This window comes from Podarcis pityusensis (genome assembly GCF_964106645.2).
Source record: "Podarcis pityusensis genome assembly, chromosome: 1".
Taxonomy (NCBI): Eukaryota; Metazoa; Chordata; class Lepidosauria; order Squamata; family Lacertidae; genus Podarcis; species Podarcis pityusensis.
Window position 1 is genome coordinate 10,769,868 of NC_138028.1, and position 26,225 is coordinate 10,796,092.

A 26,225-nucleotide genomic window follows, 5' to 3' on the forward strand; every position below is an offset into this window, starting at 1 on the left:
GGCATCGTTTTGCTCTCCTTGCATATTTTTACACTATTTTTTTTTTATTAGTACATTTCCACATACCTCCCCACCTTTCTTCCGTTGTGGAACCCAAGGGAGCAGGCACACACTCAGGGGTCCCGGGTACAAAACCCTGGCATCTCTAGGGAGGGCTGGGAATATCCCCTTGCCCGCAACCCTGGAGCGGTGCTACCAGTCAGTGCGGGCAAAACTTGGTCCACTGGTCTGACTTGGGATAAGGCAGCTTCCTACATTCCTAAGGCACAGAGAATAAGTCAGCATCAAGAGTTTTAGGGACGTGGGTGGCGCTGTGGGTTAAACCACAGAGCCTAGGACTTGCCGATCAGAAGGTCGGAGGTTTGAATCCCCGCGACGGGGTGAGCTCCCGTTGCTCGGTCCCTGCTCCTGCCAACCTAGCAGTTTGAAAGCACGGTCCCAAATTTGAGATTGTATTATGAAGCCTCATGCCTTTGTTGGCTCAGAGAATGGATTGTCTTAAAAAACACAGATCTGTTGGATTTAGAAGGCTTCGATTTAAGATTCGGTTGGCACGCCTATCTCTGGCAGAATAAGGAAAAGGTGCATAAAGGCTTCTCAAATCATATCATCAGAGGATCCTTGTTAGAGGTGTGGGAAACGAATAGGAAATTGTTGGAAAAAAATACTCCTTGGTGGTTTTCGCCCATTGATATCTTAACTATAAAAAAAATGAATATAAAAGGTGAGAGATGGACCTATGAAGAAATAAAAATTTTTTGGTAAGCCATATACAATGAATTGAAAAAGATACTTAAATACACCTTTGTTAAAAAACCTGAAGCCTTCCTCCTAGGTATGATCGGAGACGAGATTAAAAAAGAAGACTACATAATGTTTCAATATGCAACTGTAGCTGCTAGGATTCTACTAGCACAAAATTGGAAACCCAATATCCCAACCGTTAAAGATTGGCAAATTAAACTATTTGAATACTTAGAATACTTAGAATGCCAATACTTAGAATTGGCAAAAATGACGCAGAATATCAGACAGCAAAAAGATACAAAGTTTAATGACGATTGGACCAAATTTATAACATATATGGAAACAAATTCTAGAAATCTAAAAATCACAGTAGATTTAACATAATTCTTGCGATGCATAGATGATATAAAATGAAAACTGCAGAATGGAATTACAATCTTATATAATCCAAAACCGAGATGGAGGGAAGTCAATTCGTGTGTTTCTTTTTTGGTCCGTTTAGGTTTTCTGTTGTTTGTTCTTGTTCTTGTTCTTGTTTTCTTTTTTTCTCTTTTTTATGTACGGTTGTTTTGTGTTTCTGTTTGCTTATGAAAATTAATAAAAAGAATTTTAAAAAAAAGAAGAAAGAAAGCACGTCAAAGTGCAAGTAGATAAATAGGTACCACTCCAGCAGAAAGGTAAACGGCGTTTCCGTGCGCTGCTCTGATTCACCAGAAGCGGCTTAGTCATGCTGGCCACATCACCCAGAAGCTGTATGCCGGCTCCTTCAGCCAGTAAAGCGAGATGAGCGCCGCAACCCCAGAGTCGGCCACGACTGGACCTAATGGTCAGGGGTCCCTTTACCTTTACTAAGAGTTCGCCATCTGTCACTTCCACAATCTCTTACAATCCCCATAACAATATTATTTATGCATTTTCAAATTAAATTTATATACCACTCTTCATCCAAAGAGCACCGGGTGTATGTGTGTTATGGTATACTGTTATACCATCCACCTAACTCCCATCCTCCCCGGTCAGGATGGCCAGGAATCAAGGATGAGAGGAGTTGTAGTCCAGAAGCATCTCATTACACTAGACAGCCTGTCTGCGGCACAAAAGCCAGGCAAAGGCAACCGAGAGATTACTTGTCAGGCTCTAAGCAGGCGTTGGTGGTAGGGAGAAGTGGCTGGAGTGAGCGGCACTGCCTCTAAAATCCAAACAAGCCAAAATGGGCCAAAGTAAGTTGGTAATTCTTGTTACCGACACCCCACCCACAAAAAGCTCCCCAGTCAATTCAACCCCAGCTAGGGGCAGTGACAAACCTACATTTGGGGGGGGGGCTGAAGCTTGAACGGTTATGGGGACCCCTTTGCAAGCAGCAACAAGGTATGGGTAACCACTGTTATCTTCTTTAAAGGGGTTGTTCCACAACAGATCACCACTTTCAAAAAAATAATTGCTACGTTTCAGATTTTGATTAAAATTGCTGTGCAGTGGTACTTTGGGTTAAGTACTTAATTTGTTCCGGAGGTCTGTTCTTAACCTGAAACTGTTCTTAACCTGAAGCACCACTTTAGCTAATGGGGTCTCCTGCTGCTGCCGCGCCGCCGGAGCACGATTTTTGTTCTCATCCTGAAGCAAAGTTCTTAACCTGAGGTACTATTTCTGGGTTAGCGGAGTCTGTAACCTGAAGCGTATGTAACCTGAGGTACCACTGTACTAGATTATCTCACCCGTCAAGGTCAGTGATGCAAATTAAGAATTCCTATGCCTTACTGTTTTCGAGTTATGGGGAGGGGATAAAAATTAAGCAGCTGCATCATAGAATGATGAAATTGAGTCTACTAGAGCACACACACACCCCTTGGTGTGGACCAAAAATGGCTTCTGGGCCCCTCCAGGATTAGGGGCCCTGAAGTTTAAGGTGCGTCATTCCTGCAACGCAGGGAGTTGGATTAAATGACCTTTGGGGTTCCTTCCAGCTCTACAATTCTATAATTCTAATAGCAGATCCACCCTGGCTGGGGGGCGGGGTGCCTTTGAAGGCCTGTCCCCCACCCCTTGCCCAGCCTGACATTGGCACTCTGGTCTGGGGCACTCGGGCGGAGGACCCCCACGCCACCAAAGACGGGGAGGGAATGGGGCCGTGCAGGATAACGCGGAGAAGGAAGATGCGCCGGGAGGGGGGGGCGACCGCTGCGCCCTGGCCGCACCCGCCGCCGCCAGCAGGGCCCGGCGCCGCTCGCTGGCCGCCAGCCGGGGGGAGGGGTCCAGCGGCTCCGTGCGGTCGCGGCGGAGCCGGAGCTGCTTCTGCTGCACCAGAGCAGGGGCGGCAGCAAGGGAAGCAGCAGCAGCAGGCGCGGCCGGGGGCGGAAGTCCTTTGTTGCTGCAGCCGGAGGAGGCGGCCGCGGCGCCGGGAGAGCAGCTGGCCGCCCCTCGAGCCCCCGCGCGGCGCGCCTGCCTGCCTCGTCCTCCCGGATCCCGCGCCCCGCATGCCTGCATCGGCCTCGGGTAAGTGGGGCGCGGGGCGCAACCACGGCGCCAAGACGCTCGCTTCCCCGGGTAGAGCTTGCGCAGGCCGCGGGAGGAGAGAGAGCCTCCCTGGGTGGCGCAGCGCCGGAGCGCGCGGAGAGAGGCGCGCGGCAGCCGGGCCGAGGCCTCGGGCCTGGGGGAAGCCGAGCGCAGCGCGATCGCGGAAGGGCAGCGCCCGATCGCAGGCGGAGAAGCGTGCGCCCGCGGTTGGAGAGGCTGGTTCCGGCATCGTCTCTCTCTCTCTCCCTGCGCGCCCTCCGGAGAGGGAAAGGCGGCGCTAGCTGGCGCGCCCGGCCTTGGCTGCATCGGGGTTTCCCGGCCGAGGCCTCTGGAGCTGCTTCCCCGCCCTGCCCCGCTGGAGCCATGTGGCTTGCGCCCTGCGCCGCCATCGGCGCTCTCTTTGGGGGAGAGGGGAGGGCGAGAGGCGAGGCGGCAGGGCGCCCCTGGCGGCGCAGATCCTTCTGCCGGCAAAACTTGGGTCCGGGGATCGGGAGCGGCGGGGGAGATCGAGGCAGTGCCTTGGATCCGGGAGATCCAACTGCTCTCTTAAAGCCGAGGTTCCACGGGCATTTCGTCCTGCGTTGGAATGGGCTGTCTAACTTTTCATACCAAGTGGGCCGCAGAAGTACTTGGACACGAACCCCAGACCGGGTGGTGGGTGAGGAAGCTAAAATTTGACACCTTCCCCCCGCCCTCGTGCTGTCTTCCCAAAGAAGGAGGCATGGGGCTCTGGCAGGACCCTAGAGCCCTCCTACCTTCTTCCCCAAGCTGGGAAAATGCGAACTAGGCTATGGGAAGATGGGCACCTCCTTCCCAATGCCCAGATCCTGGCTTGCCTGGTTTTGGGAAGGCAGTGCAAGGGCTGGGGCAAGGTGTCAGATGTTGCCAAAGGACTGCTGGACACCCCCCCCCCCCATCTAGACTCTTTCCTGCTTTGGTGAATCTGCAATGCCTATGGTTCACAAGTCACAGTTTTTTTCCTGCTCTTGGAATCATTGAATTATAGAGTGGATTGGGAGGGATCCTGAGCATCATCTAGGCCACCCCCCTGCAATGCAGGAATATGCAGCTGGCCCATGTGGGGATCGAACCTGCAACCTTGGCATTATCAGCAACACGCTCTAATCAAGCAAGCTAATCCAGGCTCTGAATATGGCCTACCTTAAAAACTATGGCCCTTTAGGATACTCTGCTGTGAGTACTCCTTGAACTGCTTGCTCCAAACTGCACTGAGATTTGTGGTTGTAAATTTATAGGTATGTTTATGCTCTACCCCACTCTCTGTTTCTTCCAAATTTGCTTCACTCTCCAGTGAAACTGTCAAGCCCAGGGAGTGCTGAGGCTTATCAGTTGTCAAAGATAACTTAGGTTTGGTTTTTAAATGTTCCTATGGCAGCGGTGCAAGGTGGGAAGTTCAGAATTGTCTCCACCCCCATCGTTCTGCCCGGACACTGAGGTCCAGTGCCGAGGGCCTTCTGGCGGTTCCCTCGCTGCGAGAAGCCAAGTTACAGGGAACCAGGCAGAGGGCCTTCACGGTAGTGGCTCCTGCCCTGTGGAATGCCTTCCCACCAGATGTCAAAGAGATAAACAACTACCAGACTTTTAGATGACATCTGAAGGCAGCCCTGTTTAGGGAAGCTTTTAATGTTTAATAGACTATTGTATTTTAATATTCTGTTGAAAGCCACCCAGAGTGGCTGGGGAAACCCAGCCAGATGGACGGGGTATAAATATTAAATTATTATTATTATTATGTATAAAACCTGTTCTCAAGTGTCGCCAACCTCTGAAAAAAGGGCACTCTGGAAAGCACACCCTTTCTTTCAGGCGTGCTCTTATACCAAAGCCTCATACTTTAGTGGTGGAACACATGCTATGCATGCAGAAGGTCTCCGGTTCAATCCAGTACTCAAAATTTGCCAGGCACGTTTTGCACCTGGCCATTGGCCACCTGCGACCAACTGAAGATGCCCGGGTGCCAGGATGGCGCCTGACGTCTCCACCACCTGGAGTTGCATCCCTGGGGATCCTTGGATCCCGATTTGCACACACTAATAACCCAAAAATGGCAACTAGGCATTCCATTTGGTGACTGTAACCCTGGTTTAAGGAGCACCTAGATTATATATTTGTGTTTCTAACAAGGGATCAATTCTTCCCTAACAACACCGGTTAAAAACAGTACTCGGCTATTTGGATGGATGGTCTAATGTGCCATAAGGTGACTTCCTGTGCCCATCCATGTCTTTTTCACAGACCCCTTGTTCAGAATAGTATTGCACTGGCTTGGTCGCCTGTGGTGAGCAGGAGTTTTCTGCAGGTGACCAGACAAGGAAGCTTTTTCATGGTCTTATTCTCAACAATGCAGGAGCAGAATCCGACGTTGTGAGAAATCTTAGGGTCATAGGAAGCTTCCTCCTACAGAGCCAGACCATTGTTCCATCTAGCTTAGTATTGCCTACACTTAGTGGCAGCAACTGTCTGGGGTTTGAAGCAGGAGTGCTGCCCTGCTCTGTCTGGAGATGCCTGAGATTGACCCAGGACACTTGCATGCTAAAAATGTACCACCGAACCAATAAATCCAACGTTACCAGACTCCATGCATCTGTGGTTAAAGTAATTATCTGGAACCGCCATCGGATGTGACGCTAACAAGAAAACTGCACCCCCTGCATTGTGGTAGATTTTCCCATGCATTATTTCCTGTCTCCTCCCAATTGGGAGAACTGATCCTTGGAATCTAAGGAAGCCTTGCACAGTTGGGCCAGACCTATAGCAAGACCAGCTGAAGTGGCACAAAATAAAGAGCCAGCTTTTGAGTTGTCCAGGGCTCTTGGTCAGGCTTGATGTTGGAACACATCCATGGGGTTGGGGGAGAAAAAAGCTGCCTTGATTCTTAAGCCACAAAAACCTGCATTTGGTCAGATTCCACTGCGCTCCATCTCAAGTGCAACGCAGGAGGAGAGATCAGTCTTGCAGTGCAATTCTTGCATGTCTGCTCACTACCCCTGAGTTCAGTGGCTCTTGCTCCCATGCCTCATAGGATTGCAGGCAGTGCAGACATGCACCAGCTTGCTCTGATAATTGGATCAGCTCTCCTGGGTGCTGCGTAGGTTTCAGGCTGCACTTAGCAACACGGGGACAAAGACAAGCCGGGGTGGTGTAGTGATTAGAATGTCAGGCAGGCTAGGACCTGGGAGACCAGGGTTCAAATCCACACTCAGATTTGAAGCTCATGGGGCAACTTTCGCGCAGGCACTGTCTCTCAGTCTAACCTGCGTCTCAGGGTTGTTGTAGTGGCAGGGGATGGGGATGGAAAAGAACCAAGCAGGCCGTCTTGAGCTCCTTGGAGGAAAAGGGGGGTATAGATGTAATTTGCACAGAAGGCACTTTGGTAGCCAGTCCTCAGTGTTTTAAAATGCCTTCAGCGAGGTGGGCAGGAAACACGCTGGACTAGTAACTTGGGAAGATTATCATCTATAGTGGCTGGCAAATGGTTCTCCAGGATTTCAAGCAAGATCTTTCTCCAGCCTTATCAGGAGACGCCAGGGATTGAACCTCTGTCCCTGAGCTACGGGGAAGAAACCAGGGGGCTCCAGGAGTCTGCATTTGAGGGGTGAGCCTCAGCAGGTTCCCCGCCACGCCGCCCCTGCCGAAAAGCAAACCACTTTTTTTTGGCTGCAAGAATGAAATGTTTTTCCCCTCCTTAATCCTGCGGCTCAGAAGTTTGGGAATGGCATTCCTCTCGAAAGAACCGAGCCCCCGTTACCCAGGCCTCCTCCCCAGTTACAGAGAATCGGTACCTCTCTCTCGCTTTCTCTCTTTGCAGAATTACTCTTGGCTTAATTTGCTCAGAAACATTCTGTTAGTTGGCCTCCAACCAACTAATATTTGTTTTGTTTTATTTTTGTCCCACTCGGGCAACGCAAGCCTGGGAAACCTCTCTCAGTGTTGCCTTAGTGCATTCAGTCAGCCGGAGCCATGACGCTTAGGGAATTGTGCAAAAACCGTGGCGGAATTTCTTCTTCTTCTTCTTCATTTCAAAGAAATGCTCTTCTTGCATTAGTGGGCAGAGAGGTGGGCGGATGAGAATGGAGGACAAGTTGCAGAAGCAGGAAGCCAGCGTGTGCCTGCCCGGCTGATAGATAACTTGCGTGAAGACCGCTTTGCATTTCCCTGTTAAGTTTCTCAGAGGCGGAATCTGTTCCGCCCTGCATGCTTTCTCACCGCATTTTGTGTGTGCGTGCAATCGTGCTTTTGCCCATTGCTGCTCCGTCGGACTGTTTGTTGCAAACCAATATAGCCGGTGATGTCATGAGCGGCATGTGAACCGGAGCTCTCGCTGCTTAGGCAACCGCTCCTGCAGAAGGCAAAACAGGAGGAGATGCCGCGAGTCTTCCTTGGCTTGGAGACATCGCTCGCCTCTGCTGCGTTTCATGCGTTAAGGCCCCTCTCTCCGCCCCCTTTGCAGTTTATTTCAAGTTAATTTATTTTTTCAATGCTCTATAACAGAAGCCTCGCGCTCATCGCGGTCGAGGAAGGAGCACCGCCGCAGCTACGCCTGGCTCACGGTTGTTAGGAGGATGTCGGAAGGATGTGGAAAGGATGGTGATAACAAAGTTTAGGAAGCGAGTTGGACGAAGTGAAGCTGCAGGAATTGGGCAGGTTTGGTGGCTCAGATCGGGGAAGGGCGCAGCGGCAGAGCATCCGTCAACTTTGCATGACGTAGATCCCAAATTCAGGACCGGGAGAGAAACTCCTGCTTGAAGAGCTGATGCTGGTCAGTGTATACACAATGCTCTAGACCAGCCTGTCGCAACCTGTGGGTCCCCAGATGTTGTTGAATTACAACTCCCATCACCCCTAGCTAGCAAGGCCAGAGCACAGGGATGATGGGAGTTGTAGTCCAACAACATCTGGGGACCAACAGGTTGAGAACTGCTGCCAAACCGATGGTCTGGCTTGGTATAAGGCAGTTCCTTGCATCCCTTCGTGATTCCTCAAGCCCTGCCAGCACCTGTGGCAAGAGGCATGTTGTCCTGAGCCACCCACCCAGAGCTCCTCATTTTCTCTTCTTCTGACACACTCCGGAGAGGCTGCCCTCTTGGAGGTTTGAGATGTTGCGTGGATGTAGTTTGATGCATCCTGCGTTGAGGAGGGCTGCTGAGCTGCCTGTAGCATTGTGGTCACTGGCAGGGCACGACGCAGGCGTTTTGATCTTCCCGTGGGTCTTGTTTGTCTGTAAGGATGTAAAAGCAACTGTGGGGTGGGAGGGGAGGAAGAGTTGGGTTGGCATGAGGCAACAGCCATTTCCTCCCCGCCTTGCATTCCTAATCGAAATGCCTTGCCCCCGGACATCCAGCTTGCAGATACAGGAACCTGCGTTTTTCTTTTTCTTCACACCTTTGGAAGAATGCTTTAGACCAGGGGTCAGCAAACTTTCAGCCAGGGGCCGGTCCACTGTCCCTCAGACATTGTCGGGGGCCGGACTATATTTTTTTTGGGGGGGGATGAATGAATTCCTATGCCCCACAAATAACCCAGAGATGCATTTTAAATAAAAGCACACATTCTACTCATGTGAAAACACGCTGATTCCCAGACTGTCCGCGGGCTGGATTTAGAAGGCGATTGGGCTGGATCTGGCCCCCGGGCCTTAGTTTGCCTACCCATGCTTTAGACGAGGAAAGCAGTGTGGAAGGAAAGAGTTAAATGTGCACAGGCTCCCTCTTGCTACTGCCTTGATTGGGATCAGTGCCTCCCTATTCCCAGCAGCTGCTTTTGAACTTTCCGGAAATCTGACCAAGGATCTTCCGTGTCTCCTGTGGCCCTAAAAGCCTGAGCTGCAAATCAGGACGTCTGTGATTAGACTCTGGCCCCAGCCACAAACTCGTTATATGTGGCTTTTTGCCTGTTAGCCTCAGTCCGTTACACTCACCCACCTCTTAACCCCCCTTCACAGATCCCTCAATGTGTTTTAAAGATTACAAGACAGGAACACCTATTGAGTGTTTTGCACGCTGTATAAATGCTACGCACTACTCGGGAGGTTGTGGACTCTCCTTCGTTGGAGGTGTTTAAGCAGATATTTGGGATGTTTAAGTTGAAATGCCTGCATTGCAGGGGACTGGACTAGTTGACCCTCGGGGTCCCTTCCCACTCTACAGTTCTGTGATTCTATGATCCCTAGACATAACGGGAGATTTTGTGTGGGAATAGATGGGCAACGTGCAGCTAAAGTGCCTCGTTGGTTGCACCCCACAGAGACCTGGGTTCATTTTCCCATTGAGCTACGAAGCTTCCTGGTTGCCCTTGGGCCATTATTGTATCTTAATAATTATTCTTCATTCATTGATATAGGAATACCCACTTAAAATATGTCTAGAGGAGATTGACAGACACCACCATAGGAACAGCTAGAAACCATTTTCAAAACAGTACGAAATCAACTGGAAAAGGTACAAAATGAACACCTAAGGCAGATACTTTTCTCATTCATCTGGGAAAGCTTGTTGAAACAACAACAAAAATGTCTTCGGTTGTTTTTGGAAAATACAGATAGTGGGAATCTGTTTTATCTCAATAGGAATGCTGTTCAGCGACAGCCTTACCGAAGGCTCTGCTGCAGGTTCCCATTCAGTCTTCTTTAGCCTAACCTTCCTTACAGGGTTGTTGTGATAATACACTATCCTGCAAGTGTGTGTGTAAATAAACTGTAAAAGTGATGGCAGTGTTTCTCTTGCACATCTCATAGAAGAATATGCCTTATGAACAATTGCAGCTTAGGATTTTCCAACGTATTGGAAGCCATTGGTATCTCACTAGAAAGGCGTACCTGAAGTCATAAGTCTTTGACTGCAGTTAACTCAGGCTAGAGATAAAAGAAGGCAGGGGAGAGATAAGTATGCAGTTTGGAAGAGAGCTTGTTTTGGCTGCAGGAAACCCTGGTCATATCCCCACTCAGCCATGAAGCTCCACTGAGCGGTTTCCCTGTTCATCTGTCTTCCTGTCCTTCTCCCTCCCTCTGTTTCCTGCCTGCCTTCTTGGGAGAATGAAATGAGGCAACCGCCATGAAAAGCCGCTCTGAACTCTTTGGAGGAAGATTGGGATACGGATGTTTGCAAAAAAGGAAACACTGTTTGGTGCCACCCGCTAAAAGCAAGTTTGCTTAATAAGATCGCCGTCATGTTGCATTCATTGCTCTAAAGGATGGTGGCAATTTGCTCCATATGTTGGGCTGCTGTTGACGTATGTGAACTGGCACCTGGTTTCCTGAGGCTAGAGAACCATCTCCCTGCCGCCCAAGAGGAAAGCTTTTGTAAACTGGATGAATGTGGAGTATGCATTTGCTTCTGTTGAAACTGCTGTCTTATACAAAGTCAGGCCACAGGTCTGTTGGGCTTACTTTTGTCTACACTGGCTGGCAGCAGCAGCTGTCCAGGGTTTCTGATGGAGTAGCTCTCCCAGTCCTACCTGGAGATGCTGGGGATTGAACCTGGAACCTTCTGCATGCCAAGCAAATGAACGACCTGCTTGTCACATAGAGCCCCTATCTAGAAGCATCCATATGGACTCTCTCCTTGGAGCTTTCAAAGCAGAGGTTGGATGGGCATCTGTCATGGATGCTTTAGTTGAGATTCCTGCACTGCAGGTCGTTGGACTATCAGGTGCACAACCTATGGCCCTCCAGATGTTCTTGGACTACACCTCCCATCACCCCCAATCACTGGCTGTGCTGTCTGGGGCTGATGGATGTTGTAGTCCAGAAACATCTGGAGGGCCTCTGGACTAGATGATACTCTGGGCCCCTTCCAACTCTGCAATTCTGTGATTCTATAATTCCTGCTCCTTTCTTTTAATTCTTCTTGCTAGTGTTGGTATATTGATGATTGCTATGCTTTTGACTCTGTAGGCATTCCTTTTGTACATCGCCTATTTCTGCATTGTGTGGCAAATAATAACAATAATGATGATATTAATATGCAGACTTGTAACCTCTGTGGATCCATTTGCAAGGCCTCATAAAAGGCCCTTCTTAGCAGTCCTGTTTTGCAACAGCGACGTCTCTCTCATTATTAGGAATCCAGCATATTTGCCGTAGCTCTGTCCCACTTTTGGCAGCAAGCCTGCCTATTTTTGGAGACTATGGAGAGATCACATTGTGGTACGGTGGAGCTCCAGCCTCTCAGTAACAAACTCCTTGCATGCTTGTTTGGCAGAGCTTGGGTTGGGGGAATGTGAAAACTGGCGAATTGTTTTCTTTAGCAAAAAGGGCTAAGGACCACAACGCAGAAGTAAAATTGCCCCTTCTCCTAATCATGATTAGGAACACCCCACCATATTCTCTTTCCCTGCCCCCTCCAGCAAATTTGCTCTTCTTTGCATGATCGGAGTGAACATGACATGTGCATTCATCTTAATTCTAACCAAGTTCTATTCATGGCTACAAACCTGCGAGTTTTGCTTACCATGGTTAGCTCTGCAAGGGGAAGGTGAGGAGGACGCACATAAAAGGGGGAAAGCAGAGCATGATCCTGTGAACGTGAAGAGGGAGAAGCAAGCTGCTAGGGCACTTGGGATCGCCTTGCTATGCTTGGGGATTTCCTTAAAGAAATCGGTATTTTTCCATGAGCCCTTAGAAAGCAGGTCTTTGCTGTTTGCAGCCCATGATGGTTTCAGCAAACTCTTTCTAATATGTCCTAAGATGAGCATTAGGTTTTTAAATAGTTCCTGCATGGTCAAACAGGCACAGAGAATGGGAAAATCCTAAATGAGGCATGGATTCGTTTTCACCACAGTCCCAAACAAGGACAAAATATGTTGGTGGTTGTTGACATCCATACGTCTTGGAAGATGGTAGAGCAGTGATGGCCAAACTTGGCCCGCCAGCTGTTTTGGGACTACAGCTCCCATCATCCCTAGCTAACAGGACCAGTGGTCAGGGATAATGGGAATTGTAGTCCCAAACTAGCTGGAGGGCCAAGTTTGACCATCACCGTAGTAGAGGAATGTGCCTTTGGGGTAATGGTCACCCATGCTAGATGCACCCTAAACTAGGGTCTTATTTAGACAGTAGCACCTGTTGCTTCTGGTTCAGTTCCATAATGGACAATGGACAAATGAATGTGCAGTAAGTTGCTATGGGAAGAGGCAATCCCCCCCCCCCCTTTTACACACACAGACACACAGACTCTGGGTGATTTGGATGGACAGGCACTAGCTCAGTTTGCATCATTCTCTGCCTCTACAGTACTATAATGTTATTGACCCCCCCCCCAAGTATGGGAGTGGTTGAATGACCCCATAGCATTTCGCAGCAAAGCAGCAAAGCCAAATCACATTTCCAAGTGTCTGCTGTTAACAGAAGCTGAAACATATTGTGTGCACTGCAAATGCAGCACATGGGGCCTTTCTGCAATGTGCAGAGCTGAATTAACCATCGTCCTAAATATCATACAGTGCAGTTTGGAGATTCCACCATGGAGAATTGAGGACCCCCCCCCCATCCTTTTAAAACCCTCACAGCTGAAAACTCAGTACTTTTTTGTCACATGACAGGGGAGTGGCAATGATATGAGGTCATTAAAACCAAAATGCAGCCCGCTTAGCAAGAAAAACAGGATGGCTACAAATCTCTGCAATGTGCTTTTTGAGTAGGTGCGCACACCTGCCCTGGGCTGCATTGGGGCAAGCGTTTCACCACAACTTTACTGCTCAGGAAGTGCCCCCTGTTTCTTTAGTCTAGAGGCCCATCAGCTCCTGTGACTGGTGACCAGGATGAGGCCTTGGGATTGGACCAGCCAGACAAATACTAGAAACTGGGTCTTTTTGACTTGCATAATTAGCACAGCATAATACCTTGCCTGCTTGACTCCAGTTCCCGCTGCAGCACATAATACCCTTTGTATGTAATTCTGAACACAGTTCTTTGGAAGTAAGAGCCTGGCAAGATGTTATTCCTAGGGTCCTGCAGCATGGTACTTTTAGACACCACATTGCCCCTGGACCTTCTGCTTTGTGCTCTATCCCTCCTGATTTGATTTGATTTTAATTACATATCAGTGGTGGCTGGGAGGATGGATGGATTTTACTTAGATGACTGAAATTAATAAGAAAAAAGGCTGATTTAAATCACTCAGCTGTTTTGCCGCAGTGTCCATGATGTTTTCTAAGGTTTCAAAATCATCCCCCAGGTCCAAAAAAGCTGGAGACCTGTGCATTTCCCATACACGTAGACCACAAATCTTGCCTTGTAAGACTACTGAAGACTCGCAGGAGCCAGCTAGAGAAAACTTGCGGGGGGGGGGACATGCAAGAAAGCAGGAGCTGCTGGCCACTTTTTCTTCTTCTCTTTATCTCTCATTATCTTTCAGAGGCTAATTTTCCCTGGAACATACCCCTCCCAACTCATTGGAACGGTTAGTTGCTGAGCTGTGCCAAAGCAGCATCTGCTTCCCTGTGAGGCCTTGTGAGATCTGAGCACACGCTCCTGCTTCTCTGTGCAGCAGCTTGAAATCCTGCGCCGCCAGCCTTCAGGGGGAAATCTCAACAAGCGGAGCTCCACTAGGCATGGTTACTTTTCACACGGCATGTGCGATGTGTCACCAGACTCTTAAGTCACGTTGATTTCAATGAAGCTTTTTCTCCCACCTAGGAATTCTAGGATCACAGCCTACCCTCTCCAGCCCCTGCGAGTATTTTTTATTTATTTAATCTTCTTTTATATCCCACCTTTCTGTCATGGAACCCAAGTTGGCATACATGTGGGCCCCGCGTAGGCACAGATGCAGGCCTGCTTGGCTCCAGCACCGTGCCTTCAGACTTTTATTACCCTGGGTAGAGGCAGGGAAGCCAGTGAGTAACCCCAGCACACACACACTTACAACACAGATTCCCTGAGGTCTACTGTGCCTCTTATTCGACTCCAGAAGCATATAAAAATGCATTCATCCTTGGCTAGTATGGTAATCAGTTAGGGCAAAGATAACCAGCATGGTGCCCTCAAATATGTTGCTGGACTACAACTCCCATCATCCCAGGCCATTTGCTATACTGGCTGGCGCTGATGGGAGATGGAGTCCAACAGAAGCATTAGAAGGGTACCATGATGTTGGCCATCCCTTGGTTAGGATCATGAGGTAGTGGGGCTCTTCTTGTTTCAGTTGTCAAAACCTAGCTGATAGCTGTATATATGTTTTTTCTCTCCTCCTCCTCCTCCTCCCTTTCCCTCTTGTTTGCACAGGGCCGTGATTCTGGCGCAAAATGGCAAGGACCAGCCACAGCAGCTATGTCCTCCAGCAGCTCAACAACCAAAGAGAGTGGGGTTTTCTCTGCGACTGCTGCATTGCGATTGACGACATCTACTTCCAGGCGCACAAAGCCGTCCTTGCCGCCTGCAGCTCTTATTTCAGGATGTTTTTCATGAGCCAGCAGCACAGCACAGCGCAACTGAACCTCAGCAACATGAAGATCACGGCTGAGTGCTTTGATCTCATTTTGCAGTTCATGTATCTGGGGAAAATCGCGACGGCCCCCAACAACTTTGAGCAGTTCAAGGTGGCCATGAACTCGCTGCAGCTGTACAACGTGCCGGAATGTCTGGAAGACATACAGGACACAAACTCCTCGGGTTTGCGGTGCTCCTCTTCCGCTTCCAGCACCCAAAATAGCAAAATGGTCTTTGGCGTGCGGATGTACGAAGAGACGCTGACCCGAAGCGGGAGTGAAGCGAGCAGGTGCGGTGCTGAGCCTCCAAGTTCGACGGTGAGCACATCCCAGAGCAGGGAGGTCAGCGACGAAGCTCTGCGGCTGAGCAGCTTATCCGAGCAGCCGTTGGAGAGCTGCAAAGGGAGCGTTGTGCGCAAGGCCTCTGGCGCCAAAGACCGAGTGTCCATATCGCGCCGCTTTGGGAGGAGCTTCACCTGCGACGGCTGCGGCTTCAGTTTCAGCTGCGAGCGGCTGCTGGACGAGCACATCATGTCCTGCACGAACAGGCACTCCTATCAGAACGCCAGGTATTACGGGGCCGATAAGAAAGACGGCGGCGAGAGAGACCCTGCCCTTAAAACCCCATCTCCCCAGCTGGACGAATTCAAAGCAGAGGCAAGCCAAGCGACGGATGGGTCATCCTCCCCAGCGTCGAATGTAACTAGCGGGAAAGGCACTAGCGTTTCGTTGGAGGCGCTGGGCAAACAGCGGAGTCGAGCCATGGAGAGGAAAAGGATCATTGTTAAGGTGGAGCCAGAGGACAACCCCATCAACGACCTGAAAGAGTTTAACATTATTAAGGTGACCGACGGCAACGATTCCACTGACAATGACGACCTGGATGATGATGACCCGGTTTACAGGTACTACATTGAGGAAGAGGTCAGTGAAAACAGGCGTGTTCGGAAAGCTTTCTTAAAACCCCACATGCCTATTGATGAGGAGGCCAGGAAATATTTTAGAAGCGCCAGGGTCCTTAACAGTAAAGTCAGTGCCGCCGAGGAGGGCCCGGAAAACGCGTCCTGTGAACTGTGTGGGCAGACAATCACTGAGGAAGACCTCTCTTCTCATTACTTGTCCAAGCACATAGAAAACATATGTGCGTGTGGGAAATGTGGCCAGATATTGGTGAAAGGGCGCCAGTTGCAGGATCATGCGCAGTCCTGCGGGGAGCCCCAAGACTTGACCACCAATGGCTTAAGGAACATGGAGGAGAAAATTGACTTGGAAGAAAGCCCCGAGGAGCAATCTGAAATTCAGGAGATGATGTATGTGGAGATGCTGGATGAGTTCGGAGACGGCCATTTCCAGATGAACAGTCTTCCGAAGAAACAGCTCTACAGGGATTCAGCTTGCCCCTTCCGGTGCCCTAACTGCGGCTTGCGTTTTGAGACGGAGAATTTGGTGGTTGAGCACATGTCCAGCTGCCTGGATCAAGATCTGTTCAAGAATGCCATGATGGAAGAGAATGAAAGAGACCATCGACGCAAGCATTTCTGCAATCTTTGCGGGAAGGGCTTTTATCAGCGTTGCCACTTACGGGAACACTACACGGTGCACACCAAGGAAAAACAGTTTGCTTGTCAGACATGCGGCAAGCAGTTCCTAAGAGAGCGCCAGTTGCGCCTTCACAACGACATGCACAAGGGCATGGCCAGGTATGTCTGCTCCATTTGTGACCAAGGAAACTTCCGGAAGCACGATCATGTCCGGCACATGATATCCCACCTGTCAGCTGGAGAGACAATATGCCAGGTCTGCTTTCAGATTTTCCCAAATAACGAACAACTCGAGCAGCACATGGATGTTCACCTCTATACATGTGGCGTATGTGGCGCCAAATTTAATCTGAGGAAAGATATGAGATCTCACTATAATGCCAAACATTTGAAAAGAACATGAATGCATAATAACGCTTATTGGCAAGAACTAAAACAAAAGCAAGTGGAACACCAAAGCATAGCAAACAATCATACATTTTTAAAAAAAAATTAAATGGCCTGTTTTGAAATGTTCTGGTTTTGTTTGTTTGTTTAAAAGAACCTTTAAATCATGTGCTTCTTCATTTAGGCTGCAATCCTATGCTCACTTACCTGGAAGTAAGCCCCAGTGAACTTAATGGGACTTTCTTCTAAGTAAATAGTTATGGAATTGCACTGTTAGGGTATTAAAGTTCATAAAAAGCACCAAATGTTTAATTATTGCATTTTTACTCTTGCCTCATGTTAAGTTCTGTTTCTGTGTTTCCCCCCCTGCTTTCTTAAGTAGATGAATCAAATCATTATTTTTAAACTCTATACTTCAAAAGCACACTGTAGTATTACCTGAATCACCGGCTTCTATTAAACAGCTTCTCAGTTCCAGTAATGTAAGCTGTCTCCTTTTCTATTTCCATGTTCATAGAATCGAAGAATTGTACAGCTGGAAGGGACCCTGAGAATTATCTAGTCCAACCCCCTGCAATGCACAAATATGCAGCTGTCCCATATGGGGAGTAAACTTTCATGTGAAAATCAAGACTGCATAATGTTTAATATGTACAGGGATTGGGAAGAAATATCCACTGGCCACACCCCAACACATAGCGTAAGCATGCTTAAGCCTGCTGAAATCAATGGGCTGTGTTGGACTGTACCTATTGAGTGGTAGTCAGCTAAGTTTTACTCAAGAGTAGACCCAGTGAAATTAATGTTACTAAGTTAGGACCAAAGCCTCAATTAATGGCTACCACAGTACCAATTCTTCATTAAAAATAACAGGAAAAACTGGTGATGAAGTGTGGGAGGAATGGGCAGCCCAATAAGGAGGATACCTCAAGATGCTTGTCCCAGATCTGTGGTGCAATGTCTACTTAATGAGGGCCAAAATTATCTGTGTGAAACGTGGAAAATGTAACTACCGTACACAACACCACCCTCAGTGTAATATCCTATGTCTTACTGTGCAATGACTGCAGATCTGAACGGAGGCAGAGCTCTAGTTAGTGGGAAAGTTCTCTTTGTCTCCCAAGTCGCAAAACAGACTACAAGCCGTCTTTGATTTTCACATGCTACAGAAGCTTGTATTGTTTCCAACCATTCACCATTTAGAATGGTTTCAGTTGATGTATGAGCTCTGCCTGGTGACTAATCTAAAACATGCATGCTTCTGTTGGAACAGAAATAAATACTGGGTGGTTTGAAGATTGCAAACTCAGATCCTGTGGCAGGTTGTACCTTCATTTAAGACAGGAACTGCAGGGCAAGGGGCCAAGTACCGCCCTGGAAGCCTCTCTAATTTGGCCCTTGCCCACACCCTTCTCCCATGGCCAAGCCCCGCACCTGTTTTGCACCTTCATTGAGTGTCCCCCCCCCCGACATGTACGCTTGAACTCTCATAATACCTCTTGCTTGAATGGATGAAAGATACAGAATGACCCCTTATTTAAAACTGCACTTCTCAACAATAATAATGGTACAAATGACACTGGTTTAATCCTCAGTTTACTACTTTCACATGATATAGGAAGGTGTGAGCCTCTCTCTTCTCTGCAGCAAATCCTTCATGCCCCCTAGTGGATAACCAGTCACCCATTGCTTTTTAAAGGACAAGAGCTGCTCTAACTGGGCGTCATGTACACTATGTTCAGGGACAGTTAATTAGCAGTGTGCTGTCTCCTTAGACACAATACAGTCTCCAAATCACTCCCTCTCTCACCTTGAACTAGGAGGAAGCCAGGGAGCTGTATTAAGCTGCATGAAACCCACATTAATAAACCTGTCCAGTTGCCAACACCTTTGTGGGACCTGAAGTCTGCAGTTGGTGGTCATGCCTATTGTGCTGTGTCCATGATATTGCCTGATGCAGGGCAGAAGATAAAGACTGGTGCAGGGCAGAGGATGCACCTGCTGATCTGCCATATGAAGACATTGGCCAGCCAAGTTAAGTGAGCGAATGAACTGGGCCTCTGAGATGGGTTCCATAAGGCTCAACAGTATTTGCTGACACTTGTGGGTCGGGTCAGCAAGCCAAACTGGGCCCATTGCGGATTTCAGAGGCCTCTTGCTTACTGTTGCAAACACTGGGAGCTCTTGAGAGAATGTAACAGGCCACAATATGTGCTCTTTATGCTGCAGTTTGTTCCGGTCTTATACCTAGCAGGGGTTGGCAACCAGAGGTCCTTCTGGGTCAAACTGGCACGTGTCCCATTTAGCAACACAAGGTGTGTTGGAGGGTATTTTTAGCAAAGGGACTCTGTAGCAAACCATGGGTAGAGAAAGTGGGGAGTTTCAACTGCTGATATTTCAGTGTGTAGCTGTGCCTTTAACAGCAACTTGATTGCAGACATTAGAATGGGATAATGTGTCTTCCTGTGATGTGATAAATTTTGCCTGTTCAGCCTGCTGTTAAAGGCGTAGGAGCAGTCTGGCTGTTCCCATGGTAGCAGGCAACTGTACTGATCAGCTAATTCATACAGCTTTCATCAATGGACTATGCCCGTAAAAAACCAAGACCTGCTTTGGCCAAGTGGTATACAGTGGTACCTCGGGTTACATACCCTTCAGGTTACATATGCTTCAGGTTACAGACTCCGCTAACCCAGAAATAGTACCTCGGGTTAAGAACTTTGCTTCAGGATGAGAACAGAAATTGCATGGTGGCGGCACGACAGCAGCGGGAGGCCCCATTAGCTAAAGTGGTATTTCAGGTTAAGAACAGTTTCAGGTTAAGAACGGACCTCTGGAACAATTAAGTACGTAACCAGAGGTACCACTGTATCTCTTTACTCTTTGATGTGATCCATTTGAAATATGGCTGTGCCTCTATAATGAGCATTTTCCATACTGGCTTGGCTGCTACCAAGGCCCTGCCATAAAACGGCTGCATGTTGCAGGGCACTCTGGAGCATTTTCTAAGGTGCAAAAGAGTACATGGGAAGAGCTGGCTTGGGCTCTTGGGCCTCACAGTCCCCAAAGGTGAGCTGAGAATGCACGCTGCATTGTTCCCTTGCAACAAGATATTACTGCAGAGAAAATCAGTAGTGGTGGACAACTTTCTGGGAAGGTTGTCAGCTGTTACTGATTTTCTCTTTGAGAAATACCCACTAAGCTTGTAAAACTCCCAGAAAGACAAATTGATACGATTTACTATTCAAATAGCTACAGTGCTTCTGGTAATTTGTATCGACTCATGGGCTGTGTGGTAGCCAATTTGTTTACAGAAGGCAGCTTTGTGCATTTAACAGCAGCATTGGAGGCAGAAATTCCACAACTGCATCTGTTGAAATTCTACCTGCCAAAAGTAGCAATCCTGTTGCTGTCTTGACCTAGGTTATGTAGTTTGTAAGCAGGCAGGTTCTGCCACTGTTGAGGCAGTGTGAGCCTTCCTGAAACAAGTGATTTATATATTTAGTTTTGGTTAGTGTTCAATCTGGGCTCGTCAAAGAAAAGTCAATCATGCAGCACAAAAGTGAACCTGTGTTTATCAGTTCCTTGCCTTAATACTTATTCAAAAGTTCCTAATCTGACTTCCTGGCAAATAGTTGTCAGCTTGTAACTTTAAATGCCCTCAAGACAACTTGGAAAATGAAGTGGCAGGGGCTGCTTCCCTCTGTTCATCCCCCGGTCCTTTCACCCAACCAACCCTAGCCTCTAAAACAGGAGGTAAATGAAGCATCCTGCTCATCAGACCTTCCTTCATACCCAGAGTCTGTGAGTTCAAACCCTTGCTGTTGTCTTTAAATAGTCTTCTCTATTTTCAGAGGCAGTGTGGTGTAGTGGTTAGAGTGCTGAACCAGGACCTGAAAGACCAAGGTTCAAATCCCCACTAGGCCATGGAGCTCACTGGGTGACCTTGGGCCAACCATTGCCTCTCATCTCAACCTACTTCACAGGGTGGTTGGGATTAAATGAGGAGGGGGAGAACCATATACACCACTTGGGAGCTCCTTAGAGGAAAATGGTGGGATATAGATACAATAAAAAGAAAAGAAAAGAAAAGAAAAGAAAAGAAAAGGGAGGAGCGTGAGAACCAGAAGAAAGACAGATGACATCAGCTGCAACTACTTTTATCAGTGTGCATTTAAAGGTAAATACAGGTTTCCCTCCCTGACTGTTAGGTCCTGTCGTGACCAATTCTGGGGTTGCGGCGCTCATCTCGCTTTACTGGCCGAGGTACCTGGTGTACAGCTTCTGGGTCATGTGGCTAGCATGACTAAGCCGCTTCTGACGAACCAGAGCAGCGCACAGTAACACCATTTACCTTCCCGCCGGAGTGGTACCTATTATACTTGCACTTTGACGTGCTTTCAAACTGCTAGGTTGGCAGGAGCAGGGACCGAGCAACGGGAGCTCACCCTGTCGCGGGGATTCGAACCGCCAACCTTCTGATCGGCAAGTCCTAGGCTCTGTGGTTTAACCCACAGCGCCACCCGCGTCCCATATTGTCACAGTTAAACCTATGCAAAAAGAGTAATGCCCTAATTGTGACCCCCTCCCACACACCAAAGAGTGAGGCACAGAGACTCCATGTGCGCACAAGAATGCCAGGGGCTGGATATGCACAGTTACTGGTGTCCTTGTGCCCCAGTACTCTTTCAGTGGCACTGTTTGCCCTTCCCACACTCATTGGGGCTTGGACATATCTAGGATTGTGCTGTTACTTAGGGAAATATTGTCTAAATTAATTCAAAATAGGACTTCCGGTGGAGCGCGGAACCCGTTACAGGCGAGGGTTTTTTCCGGTGGGAAAGCCCTGGCTTTTTTAGCCGAAAAAGGAGGTTTTTAGGGCGCAAAAACCTCTGGTTGTACCTCTGGAGGGTGTCTAGGGGTTCAGGTTCCCGGCGGTGCCTAAAAAGCTGCCCGTCCGGCCGCCAGGTAGCCTCCATAAAAAGAGGTGAAGAGTGCGGCGGAACGAGCAGCAGGCGATCGGGCGGCCATAGCAGCGGCTAATAAGCGAAGCCCCGAGCCTGTGGGAGATAGCGCTCCGCTCTCAAAATAAAGAAATTCGGATGCAGAACATCTAAAATTGCTGGAATTGACGAGCAGTAAGAGCAAGGAAGTCTCCGAATTAAAAAGAGAAGAGCTCGAGTTCAGCGGACGTCTGGCTTCATTTAAAGACACAGGTTGTATGCAGAGCCTAAAATGAAAGTAAGTTGCCGCTAGCGGCTACTATTATCATCTCCCCTGTAACAATTTAACTTTCTCCAGAAGAAAGAAGAGAAGGGAGGACTTTAAAAAGGGGAGCAGAAAATTTTTGCGAATGAAGTGTGATCTCAGCGTTAGTGAAGCAGTGGAAAGACAAAGAGGACTATTCTATTACATCTCTGTGACTCTGTGAGTGCATTTCCACGCTAAGAAAACCTCTGACGCCATATTGGGCTAAGAAGGACTCCTGATGTTATAATAAGTGACTTTATAAGATATTCGGTTTTACCTTTTTTTTTCTTGAAGAAGGTGGTTTTTGGTGGTTTGTTTAACATCTTTTACATCTGTTCTCTATCTTTGTTAGGAACTTTAAATTAGTGAAAATTGGACTTTAAAGAGAACTGTTGGAGTAGGGAAGCCATTTAAGAACTACTCTAAAATTTGGTAAGGTTGGACTCCCTCTAGTGGTTCAAATTAAGCATTATTATTTAAAGTAAGAAACCTCCGTAGAGGTAATCTAAGACTGTGAAAGAAAGAAAAATCGTCTTTAAGAAATCTCTTCAACTCCTAACGGAAAATCCTCCAGGAATTATTTACTATAGAAACCCATTTCTAAGGGACAAACTTGCTTCTAAGGGATAAATAAAATAAATATAGATAATTACAGATAGTTTGGAATTTGGAATGTGGAACTTGAACATATTGGAAATTACAATTTGACTTTATATTCACTATCTTTGTCTTCTGGAGTTTGGACTTTATATTCTCTACATTTGTCCTCTGGAGTACTTTTGGACTACCAATTTAAAGATAATTGTTTTTGGAGCTCTTATAGACCCTCAAATCAGAGACAGTTTAATAAATGTTCTGACTGGATTAGCCCGAACGGGGGCAAGAAGAATACAGATTAACAACTAAGCTTCTTCAACCTGTGGAGGACGAGACAAAATCTAAATATATGATTTTGAAGGCGAACTGTTAAAAAATCTGTAAATCATAACCCTTCTTTCTTTTAAGTTAGTATTGTCAGTTTTTGATGGACATTTCATTGATATTTAATGATAATAGTAATTGTTACTAGTTGGGAATTGTCTAGAAATTGTATAGTTTAATTTTTTGATATCTGATATTTGATAGTTGAGGAAATGTCGCATACACAAAAAAAGGGGGTAGAGGGGGGGACCCCAACAGATAGAAGAGCTTCAAAACAGGAAACAGATTTCAGAACAGAAATATTGAAGATGTTTGCAGAAATTAAACAGAGCGAAAAAAATTTGGAGACAAAATTAGAACAGGTTGATAATAAAATTGGGAAAATGGATAAAAAGATTGAGGAGACAGTTAGTGAATTAAAAGGGCAGATTAAAGAGGTCTCAAAGAGAGTGGACGAGGGACTTAAAAAGACAAAACATGAAATGAGAGAGATGAAACGGGAAGAAGAGAAGATGAAAAAGGAGATTGCAGATTTAAACAAAATACAGGAAGAAATAAAAGACTCTATCGCAATGAATGAACTAAAACAGAGAGAAGTGAATTTGAGATTGAGGCAAGTACCGGAAATACAAAATGAAAATATAAAAGAAAGATTGGTAAAAGAAATTGCGCAGTGGATGGAGTTATCGGAGGAAGAAGTGGCAAAAACAGTACAAAATGCATTCAGAATGAAAATAAGATCAAGAACAGTAAAGAAATTCCCAGGTGATTGCTTAATAACATTTAAAGATAGAGAGATGAGGAATCAGATTTTGCAAAGGAATAGAGAGAAGAGATTATATATTGATGGGAATTATATAATTATCTTTAAAGATATTCCAATAAGGTTGTTGAAACGAAGAGAAGCTTATAAACCACTGGTGCAACTGCTTAAGAAAAATAAGATCGATTTTAGATGGGAATTTCCGGAAGGAGTCTCGTTTTTTTATAAAGGGGTAAAAAGAAGATTAACTAGTCCGGAGGAAATTGGAAAATTTACAAGGAGATATAAAGAGCTCCAAGGGGGAGAGGAAGAGGCTAAAGGGGCAGAAGGAGGATTAAACTTAAGGGAGGAATTCGAATTAAGAGAAGAAGAAGAAGAAGAACACGTTGGGAGAGAATCAGAAGAAGAGGAAGAAGACGAAGAAGGAGAAGAGATAGAAAGACTATAAGGTAAAACTCAAATCTAAACAGTGATAAGAAGAATGACGTTAAAACTATGGAACTGGAACGTGAACGGGATGAATGATAAGAAAAAACGGAACAAGATCGAACATATGTTAAAAAAGAAAAATTTAGACATCATATGTTTACAAGAAACGCACGTGATTAAAAAGCACAGGAAAATTTTGATAAATAAAAGGTTAGGGAATGAATTTATATCCTCGAATAAAGAGAAAAAAAGAGGTGTTGTATTATATATTAAAAATAAAATTGAATCTCACCAATTATTTAAGGATGAAGAAGGCAGAATCATAATGGTTCAAATTAAGTGGCAAGGTGAAAAATTGATAATCGTTGGGATCTACTCACCAAACGGGAACAAGACGGAATTCTTCAGATTATTAGAGGAGAAATTATTTGAATACATGGACCAAAAAATCATAATAATGGGGGATATGAACGGTGTGGTTTCAATAGAAATGGACAGATTGAGAAGAACGAAGAATAAAGAAGGGAAACTACCTAAAACATTCTTTTCGATGACAAAGAATTGTAATTTAGTAGATATTTGGAGGCTCAGACATCCTCTAGAGAAGCAATTCACATACCACTCAGAGTCGAACCAATCAATGTCAAGAATAGATCAAATATGGGTATCAAATGAGCTAACTCCAAGAATTCAAAAAATTGAAATACAGGCTAAGGTGATTTCGGACCATAACCCAATAGAAATGGAGCTAAAAGGTTTTGAAGAGCGAACTTTTAGGTGGAGGTTGAATGATAACATATGGGACGACCAAAAGTTCGTCGAAAAAGCACAAAAAAATCTAGATAATTACTTCAGGGATAATATGGATAAAGGGACAAAAACGAGTGTGGTGTGGGATGCAAGTAAGGCAGTGATGAGGGGCCTCTTTATTCAGCAGAATGTATGGAAAAGAAACAACAAAGAAAAAAAGACAAAAGAGATCTTAGAACAGATTATGAATAAGGAACAAAAATTGATAAAAAAACCTAACAATGAGAAGATACTACAGGAAATAAAGATTCTCCAAACCCAATTTGCGATGTTAATAAATAAAGAGGTTGAATGGAATATCAAAAGGCTAAGACAAAAAAACTTTGAGTTTGCCAATAAATCAGGAAAATGGTTGGCCTGGCAGGCTAAGAAAAGGAAAGAACAAAGTACAATTAATAAAATTGAGGTAAATGGAGAAGAAATAACAGACCCGAAAGAAATTAGGAAAAGATTTTTAGATTTTTACAGACAACTATATAAGAATAAAGAAAAGAATAACAAGAAGAAAATAGAAAGATATTTGAAAGAGAAGATGGTGAGAAAGATCCCAACAGATCAAAGGGAACAACTGAATGCCCTAATATGTAAAGAGGAAGTAGAAGAAGTCATAAAAGAATTAAAAAGAGGGAAAACACCAGGTCCGGATGGACTTACATCTAGCTATTATAAAGAGATGAGAGATACGTTGATGGCCCCGTTGGTAGAAGTAATGAACAACATTTTAAAAGAAAAGGACATTCCAGGAACATGGAAAGAGGCATTTATTACAATAATACCAAAACAAGATTCGGACTTAACCCAAATTAAGAATTATAGACCTATCTCGTTACTGAACACAGATTATAAGATCTTCACAGGAATCCTAGCTAAGAGATTAAAAAAGATATTAGTAAAAATCATACATAAAGACCAAGAAGGTTTCCTACCGGGCAGACAATTAAGGAACAATATAAGAAATATAGTCAATGTTATTGAATATTTGTCCGATAGGTGTGATAAACCAGCAAGCTTAATATTCGTAGATGCAGAGAAAGCCTTCGATAATGTGATCTGGGAATTTATGTTGAAAAATTTGGAGGCTATGGAAGTGGGTCATGAATTTTTTAATGGTATCGAAGCAATCTATACAGAACAGAAAGCTAGGTTGATTATAAATAACATCATCACGGAAGATATTAAAATATCTAAAGGAACAAGGCAGGGTTGTCCGCTTTCGCCATTGCTATTTATAGTGGTCCTGGAAGTTTTATTAAATGCAATAAGACAAAATAAGCAAATCAAAGGGGTGACATTAGGTATAAATGAATATAAAGTTAAGGCCTTCGCGGATGACGTGGTTGTGACTCTGGAAGAACCTATAGAAAGTACAAAAGAAATTTTGGATGAGATGGAACAATTTGGAAAATTAGCAGGATTTA

General features: G+C 46.2%; 2 protein-coding genes across 5 annotated transcripts in view; both read left to right on the forward strand.

Moving 5' to 3' along the window:
• Positions 1 to 1,957: 1,957 nt before the first annotated feature.
• PPP1R36 (protein phosphatase 1 regulatory subunit 36) overlaps positions 1,958 to 26,225 on the forward strand; it is a gene marked incomplete at its 5' end in the record, with an annotated part of 78,344 nt that continues 54,076 nt past the window's right edge. The window contains 3 exons of the mRNA XM_080981682.1: positions 1,958 to 1,967; positions 2,631 to 2,653; positions 2,959 to 3,240. Coding sequence (XP_080837808.1) covers positions 1,958 to 1,967; positions 2,631 to 2,653; positions 2,959 to 3,240 — 315 coding nt within the window. The remainder of the gene's footprint in view (positions 1,968 to 2,630; positions 2,654 to 2,958; positions 3,241 to 26,225) is intronic.
• Positions 7,256 to 17,111, forward strand: ZBTB1 (zinc finger and BTB domain containing 1). 4 transcript variants are annotated; one of them, XM_080973609.1, is made up of 2 exons: positions 7,256 to 7,926; positions 14,504 to 17,111. In XM_080973609.1, exon 2 carries the CDS (start codon positions 14,524 to 14,526, stop codon positions 16,648 to 16,650), a length of 2,127 nt encoding a protein of 708 aa, XP_080829735.1. In that variant the 5' UTR covers positions 7,256 to 7,926; positions 14,504 to 14,523; the 3' UTR covers positions 16,651 to 17,111. The 4 variants fall into 4 exon arrangements, with proteins under 4 accessions (XP_080829735.1, XP_080829738.1, XP_080829737.1 ...); XM_080973612.1 differs by lacking the exon at positions 7,256 to 7,926 and adding an exon at positions 8,023 to 8,041; XM_080973611.1 differs by lacking the exon at positions 7,256 to 7,926 and adding an exon at positions 13,661 to 13,679.